Genomic DNA, 16,254 nt, shown 5'->3' with positions numbered 1-16,254 from the left:
GAGCAAGGTCATCAGCACCAAGAGACTCCTCCCAGGTTAGAGTGCATTATACAAATATGCTCCCTTAGTCATTGACATGCTGTCCCTCCTGAAGATTCTCAAGGATCAGGACTTCTCATTTCACGCCTAGGCTGATGCTATGTGGATCCACTTGCATGAGTCAAATCCTCACAATCTGAATTTCGTGTCCGGTCTGCAATATTCAGCAAAATCTGCTACAGGCCCCACTCGCAGGAGGGAAAGGGTAATGGAACAAAATAACAAGTAAGATGTCTTCTCTCTATCCTATAACAGAGAAAAGGATATCCACACCAAAATTGTTTTACCACCATTTTATCCCCAAAAGGTTGATACATAAAACCCTCTATTAGGCAGCTGAAGGGTATTTCAGGATTTATTTTCTATCTAGTTTGTGACTTCCAGAACAGCCACGTCTAGTTTCTACACTTGAGTGTTTTTGTTCCTCTTTACAATTGTTTGCTACCTGGTGAGTTCATCTGTGAAGGTCTGAGGCTCAAGTGACTTTGTTTTCACGACTGACTGTGAAATATTCCTAGTCTTCCTTTCCCTAACCTATCTCTAAACTGTCAATTTAAGGCATACTATCTAAAAACTGTGACTACATTGTTCCCTTCAAGGATTGATGTCATCATCTAGGGAGAGATCTGGGGCAGCGTTCTAGTTTCAGACAAATGTGGCTCTTTATCTCCTACAGGGAACATTGCTCTTCTTTGTTGCGCTTTGGTGAGACACTACTGCCGACTCTGTCACGCTAAAGCCTTCACTCTGCTTCTTATTTGAACCCTTCTCGAAGATGTGGGTCACCGCAAAACACCTCAAAACTTAAGATATTGAGGATAGTGCCTCAAAGACACTCTGCCCAGTGCACCAAATAATGCAGCTTTTGAGGTGTTTATGTATGCCAGCTCAAATCTTCCCAAAATGGCCCACGAAGACCACAGAGATTAGTTCCAGCCTTTTCTCCAGCTCTCATGATGTCTTTGGGAAAGCGCTTATGTGGGACATGCTGGCAGCTCTGACAAAGCTTGAAAAATGTGAGCTCATGTTTGTAATGAATGGAAGTCAGTACCCCTCCCGCACCTGGAAAGGTCTCTGCCCTCCTACCTGATCTTGTCCCACGAAAGAGAGCATTGATCAATGAGGTCCTCCCTCCAGGAATGATCTGACACTGGCCTCACGAGGCAGAGAAAAACTGAAGAGGACCTGTCTTTGATCCAGGCAAGACCGAAGGGCAGTTACAGAACAAATGTCTGTTCTATACTGCCTACGATTTTGAAGCTCTCAGTATTTTAGACTCTACCCTCTATTTGGAATTGGGGAAGGACTGGTTTCCTATACTAAGGAAATTCTGATTAAAAAAACAAAACTCTCATCTCACTTTCATGGTATCATCCCTCTGTTCCAACAACACTGTTCACCGAAATCTCAGATGGGTAAAACATTAAACCTCCCCCTGCCCCCCCCCCCACCAACCTTCTGGATGAACACTCTTCTCTGACACCTTTTGTATGTAGGAGCTAGCTTTTCTGAAAACCTTGACAGTGTGACTGAGGATCCCTGAGTGGTCTTGTTATTTGGATACCCTGCGACTCCTAGAAGTCTACATGTGGAAGTGAGTTCTCAAGCACCAGGTTGTTAAGAATGAGATCATGCTGCTTGATGCTAGTTACCCTTCTTTTCCCCACTACCACCTATCCTCCTTTGACCCTGGATATCTTTGCCGAATCCTCCAAAGTCCTGGTTACTCCCTTAGCAGCAAACTAGAAAATTTCTCCCAACATGTTCCTGTAACCAGTGTGGCTTTCTTTCAGCTCTGCAGATTACTCCTCAATTTAGTTGGCCTATGTGTTACTATAGTAATGTTGCTTTCCCGATGCCAAACAATACTAACCTAACACTTTCTATATCAGCTGCCCTAGTTATTAAATAGATCAACCATGTTCATAGAATGCCAACAGGCCATCTGCCTCAGTGCTGGCATAAAATAGGTGAAATGGTCACAAGTCTCCCAAAAGTTCACAGCTAGGTACCCGTCTGGTTTAAGATAATATTTAAAGTGCTAGTATTGCCGAAGTTGAAATTGATAGCTAGCAGTGTGCATCTTTTCTTTTGTAAGAAAGTCAACCCCCTATAATTCCTGCAGATCCCTAAGATCTTCCTATGTCCACCAAGTCACCATTCCCAAATCCAACCTTGTTCGGCGCATTGACAGGTGGCTTCTCTTTAATGCTTCTCTGAAACCTGCTGACATCTGTGGATGCCCTCACTCATTCAGGAAAGCCTCACACACTGTAATAGGCATGTTACATTATTTAAATCATGGAAGAAGGAATGTAACTTGAACGCAGATTATTTTCTGTCAGGATGGCTGGGTGTTTAAAGTGTTACCAAGACTGTACAATAGTCTTTGCCAGTCTGGTTGTCATCTGCCTTGGTGAGGCCAGGCAACTATTCCTTCTCGATCCCTCCTTTTCCTTGCCTGGGACTACCCTGACTTTCTCTGCCCTCTGGGGAGCCAGGGGCTTGGGGTCTGATTCTTTCCCTTTGACTCTTCCTTGGTCAAGACTTTGAACCAGGCTCTGGAAGAAAAGGTCTGACTCTTGGCATTTCCTCTCTGAGCTTTGTCCTGGGCTGTTGCTTAAACCTTTCCTTGGCTAGAGCTTCAACCAATTCTCTCTGCACCCCCTCTTTGGCCTCTGTTTTCTTTCTCTCAAGTTTGTCAACAGCCACCACCTTTACATCAGTCCTTGGACCACAATCCCCGTCTATTTTTAGACCCCTGTCTCAGTCTTGTCTCTTTGGGGATAAGTGCCTTGCTCACCTTCTCGTAGTGTAAGCACAAGGATGACCATCTAGGGAGAACGTGTTATGACGTCCTTCACCCAACAACCTATACATCTTCCTACCCCATGAACTACACGTCTCTATCACACATCTCTATGCGTGTCTTTGAGACTGAAATCCAAACATTTACTGAGAAGAGGTAGAGTAGGGATGACCTAATATAGACTTCCTTGAGATGTACTGGGACGAAGAGGAGGTGCAGAGCACTGAAGAACACTTGGAAGAATCAATGAGCCTGCTAGTTGTCAAGGGCCCCCCTGAATAAAGACAAAGAAAGGACTTGCCCAGTTGTCAATCCCTCCCTGGAGGAACCGAGAACGCAACGGCGGTTCAGTGCGGGAAGAAAAGGCTGTTGACCAGGATGCGGGCAGAGAAGGAGAGGCATCCAGATACGGTCCTACATTGTTGGACCGACCAAAAAGCTGGTACAGCAGAGGTCTGGGCATGTGCAGGAGTTTGACAGTGCGGTCGAAGGAAGATGCGCAGCCTGCAAGGGAACAACAACTACGTAGCCACCACAGTATGCCAGAGAACCATAGAAGCCACGCAAGACCCGAACACAGAGAGGAACAATCCCAAGACCGACTGGGAGATGCCAGCTCCAACCCTGAAGGTACAGGGGTTACAGGAATGGTTGGTGGGAATAAAAGGGTCACAGAGGCAGCAAGAGGGGAACCAAAGAGAAGTACCCCAATACAGGGGCAAGAGGGAAAATCACTGTAATATATCAAAGTAGACTAATAATCGCCCAAAAGGAAGCATAGAGACCGGGGTCTGGGACCCTCAACCAAAAGGGAGACCATTACCAGTCATCTTACTCATGGCAGTTCTTGGCAAAGGAGTGAGCCAAGTCTACCAGTAGAAATCCCTGGAGAAACTCAGGTCTTCGGACCCGCACCCACAAAAGATCAATATAATTAATCTTTTTTGTGGCAGTACCTGGCAGGAGAGTGAACCAGGTCTGCCATACCGAATATGCTGAGAAAGGCCAGGGTAAGGGAGTTGTTCACCCTGGTGTTGTGAACTGTGAGAACAAAGCCAATGAAGCCTGGAGAAGGGAGTCATTTTCCTGGTAGCTGTATTTGTAAGGCGGGTCAAACCAGTGATCGAGGGAAAGGGAGTCATTCCACGGGAGTAAAGAAACAGTGAACCTTTTGATGCAAAGTGTTATGGGATCAAAAATCCGTTATTTGTAAAGCCCTAAAACCACAGGTAGTGAGTCATTCCCCCTGGTAAATAACTTTCAATGAGAACTGTGCAATCCAGTCCAGGAGGAGGGAGTAATTTTCCTGTACCGGGAAGATTGATAGAACCTTTTAGTTTAGTTATAAGTGTAAGGGACAGAGATAGGGGCATTTTGACACAGGACGGTGGACTTTTTAATTTACAGAGACATCCTGACAGACCCACTAGCACTTTACTCGAGGCAGCGAAACCCCTCCTAGATATAGGAAAAGATAGGTTTTCTCTTTACTTTGATATTGAATGTCATTCTCCTGATTCTGCACCCTTACAGTTGGTTGCTGGAGGCTCTTCTCCCCTTTGTGTTTGTATCTGTGAGGGAACCATTAGTTTCCGTCTCTTGATGTCTCCCTTTTGTATGAGGAAGTGGGAGAGGCCTCCCTGTGTGATTGGTTGATGTACTGCGCAGGATGTCGGCCCGGTCTGGATAAATCGGCCTTTGGACAGGTTCTCCTATTCTCAAGCGTCCTCCCTTGCTTCAGGGACCCGATTAGAGTTTCTGCACAATGTAATTTCTCCTTAACCATGCAATTCCTGGATCCGCTTTGGGGTTTCCCTGTTTGAGAGAGAGGAACTATGGGAGACATTTCTTCTTGACTTTTCTGTAAAGGCCATCATGCCTTGACATGGGGATATGGTTTTAAGTTTTACAGCTGGCTTGTTTTGTAAACCTCTGGATGTCATTCGCAGGTCCATGTGATGATGACCAGAAAGTCACTTTATCTTTACTCTTGCTCTCAGGGATATAGCGCCCAGATGACACTGCCATCACCCACAGAGCTTTCAGGTATGTAGTGCCATTGGGCAGATACAGCACCTAGTTCGATCCGCCAGCATAGACTGGGTCTTCAAGGATATAATCCCCAAAACACTATGCACTCTCATGCTCCAGTCCTCTGGCCTCTGTTCTAGCTGTTTTTGCAAATCAGCATCTCTCACCATCTCTTAGTGGCTCTTTCCAGCTCTCTGCAGCTTATCACACTCTCAGCTCTCTGGATGTTCTCACTACTCCGCCATGCGCTTCCAACTCCTCCAAAGACTTCCCCAGTCATGCCTCAGAGAAACCTACCGATATGCTTCAGGTGATTGTAAGCCCCTTCAAAGGGTCACTGTTTCTCTGAGGCCTCAAAAGGCCTATTGGCCCATTTGAAGCTGGGCTGACGTCTCGCCTTTCACAAAGCATTTGTGTGGCTCTGTGAATCAATGGTCAAAACTCGTCTTGATTTCTGAAATGGTTTGACACTTCACTTTGTCAACATGAATGGGGTTTTCCAGCGGCTCGTTCGCACGCAGTGTAGTTTCAATCACGGGCTAGTCCAATATCCGCCACTGTACATGCTCATTGCAGCTTCTTCAGGCCGCTCCATTATGCCAATGATTCTTTCTGTCATGGAGTTGGTGAAGTGGTAAACCTGCTGGGGTTATGATACTAAAATACAGATGAGGGTATTGCAATCTCTGGACTCCCCTTTCTGTATGTTCAGCATTCTGGCAAGGTGACCTTATCGGGTCACCTTTCCAAGTCCTTGGCACGTTGATGCCTCTCTGTGATGGCATGCAGAGATGAGTAGAGGTAATTGCGTTTTGGAATAAATTTTCCAATCTAAAGCCAGTCACCGTTGGGGGCTAGTGGAAATATTCATGATGTGCATTTGAAAGTTGTGTAAAGTATTTTGATTTGTTTGCTGTGGCATGAAACCGTGCCTTTAGTGCCACGCGACCAATCAAACCTTTGAGAAAACAATTAAATGAAGTGGGCCTGTTTCAGAAGACTGAACGTTTATAATTTCTTCTGTGTCAACAGGAACAAGAGTTCTTGACCAAGCAGAAGGAGCATGTACTTTTGACCATGAAGAATATCACTGCGCAGAACCGCAAGGAGATCTGTGACAAGGAAAGAGAGTGCTTGGACAAGAAGCAAGCTCTCCTGAGAGGTGAGTATCCTCTAATCTGCTTCCAGATGTGGACTACTCTGTTGTGGAGTCAAGATTGCCAGTTGGTTTTGAGTGAATGGTGGTAAGTAGGGTTTGTGGCAGGAGCAGTGCCATGTTTACTTAAAATTACCCATCTCAAATGCACAAATGTTTGAGCTTCACAAGGAATCCTAGGCTTTATCGTGCATCTCCTTTTCGCCTTGATTTGGAGTCCATGTTGGATACTTTAACGCTGATATCGGTTTCTGAGGAGGTAGCTTTACCACCCAACAAGCCATTGAAGGCTCAATTGCAAAAGAAGCAGATTAGAAGGCCTTCAGTACAGAGAACATTGATGCCGTTTAAAATACCAGGAATAGATTAGCGTGAAATAGAGCTTTCTTAATCATCCAGAAGAAACCCCTAGATGAGTGTTCAACCACTCCACAGATGATCAAGGATCTCGGAAATATGTCATTAAGGGAGCAGTGCTGAATACAGCATAAACCTACAAGGTACAATTGAGGCACCCTTTTTGGTGCAAACTCTGAATCGCCACATCAAGTTTACCAATGCTAGCAGCACATTAAAAAAAAAAACATGCAAACAGTGCTAATTGCAGCATTACCATGATCAGTCAAAAATGTGAACCTGCACCTCAGGATCCCTTTATCGTTAATGACTTTACATGAAAATACTTGCCATTGGCACAAAGGCAAGTAAACAGATTGCCACCTGAGAATGAAGGCAAAGAAACGGAAATACAACAGTCAGGAAGATGGCTACTGTAGCAGCCACTCACCAGAGAATCAAAAGGCAAATGCCTTATTGGCTCGGTAGCGTAGAAACAACTGGAACGATCATAAATTATGTTCCAGAAAAAAGCTATGATGGGCTCCCCATATTATACAAGAAGGACAAATGACATCTAACGCAATGAAAAATGCAAGCCTGGACACTCCAGAAACCACAGCCAGACGAGCAGCCGTTGAGTTAGTGGTCATGAGACACTGTTCGCTCTCAGCTCTTTTTTAGACCACGGGTGCAGACACATATAAACAGACTCATCACGAGTATGGCGGTGCAGGAAAATTCAGTGGGAACGTGGCGGTAATTCCATTACCGCCTAATTCCTTAACTGCCATACTATGAGTTTGGAGGAGAGGCGGAGGATTCACCTCCATCTAGGAGCTGGAGGCAAATCCACTACCTTTATTGCCAAAATCCACTGAATTATTGCTAGCGGTAATTCTACCGAAATCCCATTGGTTTCCTATGGACGGACTCCATTTATTGAGGACTAACTCCACCTAACACCCTTTATAATCCAGCGTTGATTCTGCCGAACCAAGTGGCGGTAACAGTAATTGCATTTGGTGGTATCTCAGTGGATTTACTGCCAAAATACCACCAAACTTGTAATGGGTTACAAAACCTTCAGTTAGAGGGTAATGCACCGTTTTGAAAGCTATTTGGTAAGGCCTTAGAAAAGTTTAAATAACAAACGACTGTGAAATGAATGGGTGCGATAATAAACAGACCTTTCAACCCCATGGAGAGTCATATGCACTGTGGCAACAAACATCAGGGACCTACAAGGTTTCTGTGGTGAAGTCGCCTATACAGCACTGATTGAGAAGGACGGGGCTGTAGAAGTCTAGTGGCCAGGCTTAAGCCACCTGCACAATGATGCAACCGCTGGAGGTTCTCTAAAGGATCCCTCAGGCAGTTTATGTCAGAAAAGAGAACCCAGACCACATAGAGCGAAATATGCTGCACAGAAAGTAAAATGCAATTTTACATGTCATCCTTACTCCATGGGTGATGGAACCCCTGAGAAAACCAGCCTCAGGAAAGCTGTGAAACATATCCAAGGCAAGCGGGTGATTGAACATCCACTACGGGTCTCTTTTTAATGTCGGTGACCAAACCCCGGCAGTGAGTGTGAACTAGAGCCAAATTAACAAATGGACCGCGCAGTACTACCATCATCACTCAGTGTAAGAATGCTGGAAGTAGGGAAACTAACTTGCTTGAGAACAGGGTATCCAGAAAATCAGATCAGTGAGCCAACAGGACACTGCTGCTTGATCTCAACATTGCAGGCAGGCATTTTGAATCTCTGAACACTAGGGCAGGGTATGGACAGGTTCCCATTATTGAATCACGCACAACAACGGATAGCCAGTGACCCTAAAGGCCAGAACCATTAAGGCACATCCAATCACAAAGCCATGTGCTAATAGGGAAACACGCCCACCTACTGGAGAAGTACTCCTAGAATACACCTCTAAAAAGAACCACAGACCTCCTGATGTTGAGGATGTAGGGATGGCATCCTTGAGTGAAAGTTGTCTTATTGAGAGGACAAGGAGTAAAAGAGCTAGAGGGAACCTGCATTGGCCGAGCAAAATAGACCACTTCTTTGGCTAGATACAAAACTGAAGGTGCCCAGGACAATTGAGCTGCACTTTAGACCAGGCAATGCAGGCAGGGTAGGCTAGGCTAGGGAGCCTGGATCCAAAGGTTGGCATGCACCATGCGCTTACGAATTGCAGAATAAGGTGCACAGGGCATTAGAGACAGGAGTAGCAGGAAAGCCACCAGGCCAACTAAATACGTTTGCAACTTTTGAGGATCCACTTTGGGAGGGCAGAGGGTGGGGAAGTACATTTTACCAAGACGCACCCAGTTAGGTGGGTGGTCCAAGAGGGGTAATCTACAAGAAAAGCATTCAAAGAACCTCTAGGGCAAGAGGGGCATGAAACAGGGCTTGCCCAGTAACAATTTCAAGACCATCATATCCTATTAGACAATTCAGCATCGAAATCATCTGCCAATCAAAGACCAAAACATGTCCTTGGGCATCTAAAGCTACCCTAAGACTGACAGTAATGTGACGGATACCGTCCTGCATGTGATTGCCCCTTGATCTAGCAATTTAGTTTGGAGATCGGACCCTGGAGGTAGGACACTAGGCCCTTGCAAGAATAGGCTCTCAATTGATTTAGTTTAACTCTCCATTCTGATACACTTTGCTGTAGAGAATTTCCTATTTTGTTGCTTAGCTCATCCGATAGATGATGTAGAGCTCCTCACCTGCCCTCTTAGTGTGAGGGGGAGGAAGAGGAGATACAGGCTCCCAGAAACGTCAAGACCGGAATAACAAACTATTCCAAGATAAGCTTGTGAAAGAGGATCTGCATCTCCTGTTGGGTCTAGGAATTGTCCAGCCTTCCTTCCCTTTGCCATACGATTCTGCAAGGCATATCACCTGTTGGCAATGAGAGTCACTTTTGTTGATGCTGTTACGACTGTGTCAAGTAGGCCGATTCTTATCTTGAACACCATATTTTTGCTACCTGCACCGTTTTTGATATGGGTTTCGTGTTCTGTTCCTCCTTCCTAACGACTGTCATTACAAGCCAAGTACTTTGAGAAGACGAAAGGCAGGGGAACCATCTAAACCATGCTTAGCTCTGACTGCAGTACTGCTGTTGGAGTAAGACTACAGTTGTACTACCACTAGTGGAATGAGAGAACCAATAAATGGGTGCTGCATACAGTTAGATTCAGCTGCTGCATCAAATTTGAACATAAACAACATACCATTTCACCATCATTCAAGAACATGAAAAGGAAAATGTTCCCCTGGTTCAGCAGGGAAATTAAATCCTTGCTGGTAAGGAGAGCTGTAAAAGAAAACCCAAACATACAACGGTTATTTATCCAATATGCTTCCTTATTCCAAAGAATGCTTCCTTATTCCAAAGAGAGAAGGGCCGATAAGACCCGTATTCGGACAAGGCCTGTAGAAAAATGGGTCAGAGCTCAGAAATTCAAGCTGCCTCTACAGTAAACATCCCACTACTGTAAGCTGTGGTCTTCATGACAACCATCAACCTCAAAGATGCCTACTTTCATACTTTAATGGCCTAAAGACACTATAAAAACCTAGACGTTCAGCTGGGTGCCAAACACAATCAGTTGACCGTTCTACCTTTCAGTATAAGATTGGTACCCACAGTGTTCTAAAAATGTGTATCTGTAATAGCTATGTTGCCGGGCAGTGGTACACTACATATGCATCCCTACCTTAAAAGTTACTGGATAAAGACTCATTCATCCAGGAGATGTCATGCAGCAATGCCAGAAACAGTCACATTAATACACAAACTGGGATTCACAGCAAACGAGACAAAAGGGCACTGAGCACCAAGTCAGGGAAGAAAATCAATGGAGCACAAATAAATACTTTAAAAGTACCCAGGACAAGCTTACATATGTGATCAATCCAAGAATCCTCAACTCCCAGTGGTGACAAGCAAGGGAAAACGGGCACCATCTAGTTGTGGTAAAGCAAGAGTGGTGTGATTGTTAAAATGTAGGACAGCATAACAAACCACTCGTTACAAGGGGAGACCCGTTTATAGTCGCATGCTTAAATACCATAACAGATTGAACTTCAATCATGTGGCGAGCCCATTTAGGAGACAGATCAGTAACGTAATGTGATGAAGTACCCACCTTAAATCCCAAGTTCGTAGATAATGGACCTTAGGGTGAAATGACGGGATCCCATGGTTACCCACACTTGAACCTGCCCTAATACAGAAGTCACATGAGGCGTCTAAGGACACTTTTGCTATAAGTGAAGTGACTCCTAAACGTGAGAAGCTGAAACAATATCAAACCAGTAAAGAAAATTCACTCCCCATTCCCAAAGAGAACTACATTATGTAGTCATCAGGCACAGGACTATTTGAAGACTGTTCCTTAAATAGGAATGAACTCTGTGATCAAAGGAAACTATGTAATAAAGGCATTGAATTTCTTTGATGACCTTGGTGAACACACGCTCAGACGATAGAGACGCATCCCTTTCTCTTAAAACACTCTCTGTGAGTACCATTAGACATCAGAGGGACACCACAATTTCCTATAACAATCACACAGTACGTTCCCTTCAGAAACCGATGCAGCATTAATTTCCCTGCAGTGTGAGCCCAGAGAGGTGCTGCAGGGAGAATCGTCACATTCAAAATTGCTTTTACTTTGTCCACTATCAGTTGGCAGCTCAATCCTAAATTCTAGGCAGCATGCAAACAGATGGACTGCCTAGTGGCAGCATCCGCACAATCAGTAAAAGTAATCAGAATTTTAAAGGCTTGGTTCAGTCAAAAAGTTCCCAAGCAAATATAGTTGAGTCAATTAAGTTCAGCCAGTCACAGCCCTTCATTCATTCTCTTCCACAGATGCAGAACTTCTCATTAAACCAAAGCCCAGGGAGGAGCTTGCAGGCCAATAAAAGAGCAGAATCCCAGTCCTCCAGCATGGGATCTGGCATGGATTCACATGCTCATGAATATTCCCAGTCATCAGGCGGTGAATTCTCATTAAAAAGGAAAACGGTTTCACTTACAAACTGTATTTCTCCTCTAAGCCAATCAGTGCTCTCTGGGTATTGCTGCCCCCACCCAATGACAGTCCTCTCCCTAAGCCCCTCCACTGGCAGCCATCTTCAGATTTCTACTGCACACTTCAGTGTTGGGAGTGCGCTCGAGTTTGCTCTGAATGCTACTTATACGTTTTTCGTGTTTTTAGCGGAAAAAGGTTTATTTTTGTTTCCGAAAGAGCCCGTGTGCTCTTCTCTTCATCTGCCGACAGCGGGGATCCGTTGTCGGTGAAGTTCAGCGCACCTCAAGGACGAAGATCGTCGATGTTTCCAGAAGGCCATAAGGCCTACTTCGCACCCTCTGACTATGACGGAGGAGAAGAAGGAAGTGCAGGCTTTGAAATGTTTGTGGAGGACAAGCACCTGCAATGCCTCTACTGACTGCATCTGGACCACAAGGAAGGAGATTGCGAGATATGCGCAGCTTCTCCAAGAAGGTGACAAGGACAGGCACAGAAGACTGGTGGTGTGGCTGAATGCCAAGGCCTCTGCCCTGTGCTCCGAGCAGGGGCATGCCTCACCCACGGAAGGTCGGTCCGTGGAGCGGTCTTCTAAGTCCTGTGAGGGCACCTCTTCCGTGGGGCCCCAAGATGAGGCCGAGCACCGCAAGTGTGGGGCCACAGCGGTGGCCGCAAAAGTGGATCCCATGGCAGAGGGGGGCGCAATGGACATCACCTTCTGCCTCCATTGCCAGCCGGCAATCGAGTTCCTCCTCAAAGAGAAAGTCGTCCAACCCGGCTAAATTGTGGGAGAAGCCAGAGAATACGCAGACGGAGGAGAAGGCAGAGCTGTCCCAGAAGACCCAGGCAGCACAGGATAAGTCTTGATCTACGATAGAACTGGCGGAAACTGCTCTCTCGAAAGGTAGCCCCCACAGCACTGAAGGTATCCCTCCCTCCGAGGCGCGAGACAGCCGTGGTGGCTTTGATAAGGCATGCCGGCATGATGGAGAAGGGAACACCGTCTCAGAACACGGTTCCAGCTCCTCAGGGTGGTAAAAAGGGGTGGGGGTGCAAGAAGGCCCCGGATCAGTATCAGGTCCTGGGCTAAACCATGGAAATTTCATCCACGGATGACGAGGACCTGGAGTCCCTACACACGGTCCACAAGGACGTGGAAGAGGACGACGAGGGCATCAACGGCGAGGGGCCTAATGTTACGATCACGCCAGTTCTGCTGAGGGATGTGTCTCTGTAATTCTTAGCAACCCTCCACACCTTTTCAGCTATCCGATGCCCCCGTTTCAGCCTCCATATCCAGCTTGTGCCCGAAGACACCAGGAAGGAGGGTTTCCTGTACCAGAGGTGTAAGGCAAGAGGAAGACAATCATGGCAGTGCCCCTCCTGGATGACGTGTGGGAGGAGGGTCTGGCTCTCTTCAAGAACCCCTGCATGGCTCCAGCCAAGCGGGATAGGCTGGAGAAGTAGTAGCACCGGGTACCGGAATCTGCACCGAAGTGCCTGAGGTCACAACCATTGCCAGATTTGGTGGTTTCTGCAGCCGCGAGGAAATGGCCGTTGAACCGGTCCTTGTCGTCTTCAGTCCCTCCTGACAGTGATGGTAAGAAGATGGACGAGATGGGAAGGAAAGTGATTTACACTGCAGTGTAAACCATCAAAGGCAGTCAACGCACTGGCGATCCTAGACCGGTACGACAGGGAGCTGTGGTACAAGCTGGGTCTGATTTTGGAGTTCCCCCCGGATGACAAGAGGATGGAAGCAATCGCCCTCTTCCAAGAGGGAGAGGTAGCATTGCATCACACCCTTTCACAGTGGCGCTGGACGTTGCCGACACAGGGTTCCGACGGATGGGGAACAGTGTCTGCCTTCGTCACCAAGGCTGGATGAAGGCCACAAATTTCCACCAGGAGGTCCAAACGAAGGTACTGGACATGTGAGACCGTAAAACAATTCCTACCTGGTCTACAACCCTTGGGCATCATGCATCAGTATTAGACAACCCTAGACAATCTCATAGGGGGGTGTGGATCACTATACCCCCCCTCCTGCTTTCGTATCTTAGGGCCTTTGTGCACTGTGTTACTCCTAGAACAACCTACCCCTAACTTACTCCTATGGACACAACAACATAAGACACAAAGAAAACACATGAATCGATTCAAATAATAACACTTTTATTCATGCACAGCAAAGCATGATGCAAACAATACTAAAACTATGCTAATATCGAATTTGCAACTTTTATACTTATGGTGCAAATCTACCATGCAGTTCAATAACTATAAGCCTTACAGGTTTCTAATGCAACCTTGTGATTAGCTGGCTCTGTCAGTGTCTAATGCAATATACATATAGCAAGTGCCAGCATTTAGCATTCCTCTCCAATCCACACCATTCCTTACGCTCTCTCTCTCTTGACAATCCCTGTCTGATTTCCCCTTCTTCCAAACCCAAAGCTCTTTGTGTGAGTGTCTGCCCTAATCAATCAATCAGTTTAGGCCATAAACCATACTTCCCATTTGCATGTGCATTTCTCCCCTCTCCAGCTCTCTTTGCAAAGTTTCTCCTCTCCCGCTAACTCTGCAACCAGCCAGTCAGTGTCTGCCAAGCTCATCGGTCTCTCCTTTCGTCAGAATGCTTCCCCAAGATTCTGATCTCCAAAGTCTCTCCTATGCCACTGCCAAACATCTCTCTTCCTCATCGAACTCAAACTCCATCTACATCTCCAACAACTAGAACCAGCTACTCCCCTCTCCTCTCTCCCCTGGTTATACTGTGCAATGACGTGTACAAATCCCTGTGCTACATTTGTTCTCTAAGCTAAGAATGTCTCTTTCTCTGTCAGCATCTCTAAATATGAGCAATGCCAAAGTCTGTGTTTGCATGTTCTTTACTTGCAATCACTCCGTGTTCTGGTTGTGTTCTTTGTCAATGTAACATTTCAAAGCCTATCTCTATCATGGCCTTCTGTCTGCCTGCAATACACCATCTATTCCTCCATTCATTCCACTGTTAGCTTCACAAAATCCCTCTCTCCGTGTCTGTGTGCAAGAGCTCTCCCTGCAAAAGCACCTCTCCCTCCCACCATAGCAAAAGCTCCTCTGCTGCCTGGCCCCCACCTTTTCTGTCTCCGCGAACACCAGCCCAAGGCTGATTAGGCCTCCTTCGCCTTCTCCACTCGGACAAGGTTCATCTGTGCCTGCCAAGAAACTGTTTACATTCCTTTCCTCACACTAATTCATAACAACTTTCGCACTCAGCTCAGTGGCACTTCTGTGTGTCTCCATTCAAAATGGCTTTATAATGCCAGCTAAATACTTTCTAGCATTTACTCTTTCTCTCGCAAACCCAAACGCTATCTATATGCTCAAAGCATATTCTAAGTGTAATGCATACGTGTCTCTCTACATGCATACATAATACATAGTCTCTACATGTGTCTCTACAAGTAGAACGTGTCTCTAGTGTCTGCGAATATACCAGTGTGTCATTCATTCTCTATAGTGCCTAGCACGTTTCTCTCAGCCTAAGCGCTATATAAATGGCATAATACATAATTCTAAAAGCATCTCTTTCAACATATATGGCAATAACATAACTAAGCAAACCCTTCATATAACAGGGCCTATTTCTCTCTTCAAATGCATGGTAATAATGTGAATAGTATAATGTTACTATTTCATGTACTCCTAATCAGTACTAATCAGATGATGGATAACTAAACTGAATGCAATGATTCCTAAAGGGGTAATAATAGGTAATGGTTCTGTAAAAAAGAGTAATGATTCTCTAATGATAACAAATCAGGCCTCTCCCTTCTATCAGGTTCTGCAGACATGCCTTTCAACTGAGATGACCTTTTCAGGAAGGTTGCAGACGAGTCCCTACAAGCTATCAAGGGGGATACGGCCCATTTCCTGGGCACCCTCCAGCAGCACCGCTCTTCCTTTCACTCCTCAAGTGGAAAGTTAGGCAGGTCTTCGAAAGGTTTATCTTCTTCGTACCATCAGCCTTCCAGATCCACAACCCAGGAAGCCCACATAGGACTTTCCCAGGCCTGCGGGGGAGGAGGACAGCGTTTCGCCAGCAGGACAGGACGCCGAAGCAAACCTGAACCGGCAAAGACGTCGGGGGCCCCCGCCCATGCACCCCGGTGGGAGGCCGGCTGAAGATGTTTCTCATTGAGTGGGAAAAGATCACCAGCAGCAGATGAGTGCTGGACGCTCTTGGCCAAGGACATACCCTCGGATTTCAGCACAGGTGTCCGTGGATCCCTCCGGTGGCCCATCAGGAGCAGCACATCCCTACGAAAAGGGGTGATGGAGCTAGTTCCCCAGCGACTCCGAGGCTCTGGAGTCTATTCCAGATACTTCTTTGTAAGAAAGGACGTCTGAACAAGTACCTCAAGTCTCGGAAATTCAGGATAACGTTGCACACGTGGTTGGCCAACTGGAAAGGGGGGGTTTCTTGACGTCGCTGCACCTGGAGGATGCCTACTTCCGTGTCCCCATTCACAGGAAACCCCTGAGGTTTCTACGCTTTGTAGTGCAAGTACAGCACTACCAGTTCAAGGCCCTACCCTTCGGCTTGAAGTCGCCCCCCAGAGTGTTCACGAAGTGCCTGCCACCGGTGGTGGCCCATCTGCGTCTACGGGGGATTCACGTATACCCGTGCCTCGACGACTGACTAACCCGGGCCCACTCGCGAGATTTGGCAGTCGGACACATGGAGGCGACCGTCAGGCTGCTGACGGGATCCGGGATTCTCCATCAATTATCCAAAGTCCTGCTTGACACCTTCGCAGAACACTCTGTTCCT

General features: G+C 46.4%; 1 protein-coding gene across 1 annotated transcript in view; it reads left to right on the top strand.

The window, feature by feature from the left end:
- STK10 (serine/threonine kinase 10) overlaps positions 1-16,254 on the top strand; it is a 967,310-nt gene that overhangs the window by 906,973 nt on the left and 44,083 nt on the right. Inside the window, exon 14 of the mRNA XM_069651382.1 lies at positions 5,912-6,041. Within this exon, the coding sequence (XP_069507483.1) occupies positions 5,912-6,041 (130 nt within the window). The remainder of the gene's footprint in view (positions 1-5,911; positions 6,042-16,254) is intronic.

The sequence above is a fragment of the Ambystoma mexicanum genome, chromosome 3p, assembly GCF_040938575.1.
Source record: "Ambystoma mexicanum isolate Mex_15411 chromosome 3p, UKY_AmexF1_1, whole genome shotgun sequence".
Classification (NCBI taxonomy): Eukaryota; Metazoa; Chordata; class Amphibia; order Caudata; family Ambystomatidae; genus Ambystoma; species Ambystoma mexicanum.
This window is presented reverse-complemented; position numbering and strand designations above follow the sequence as displayed.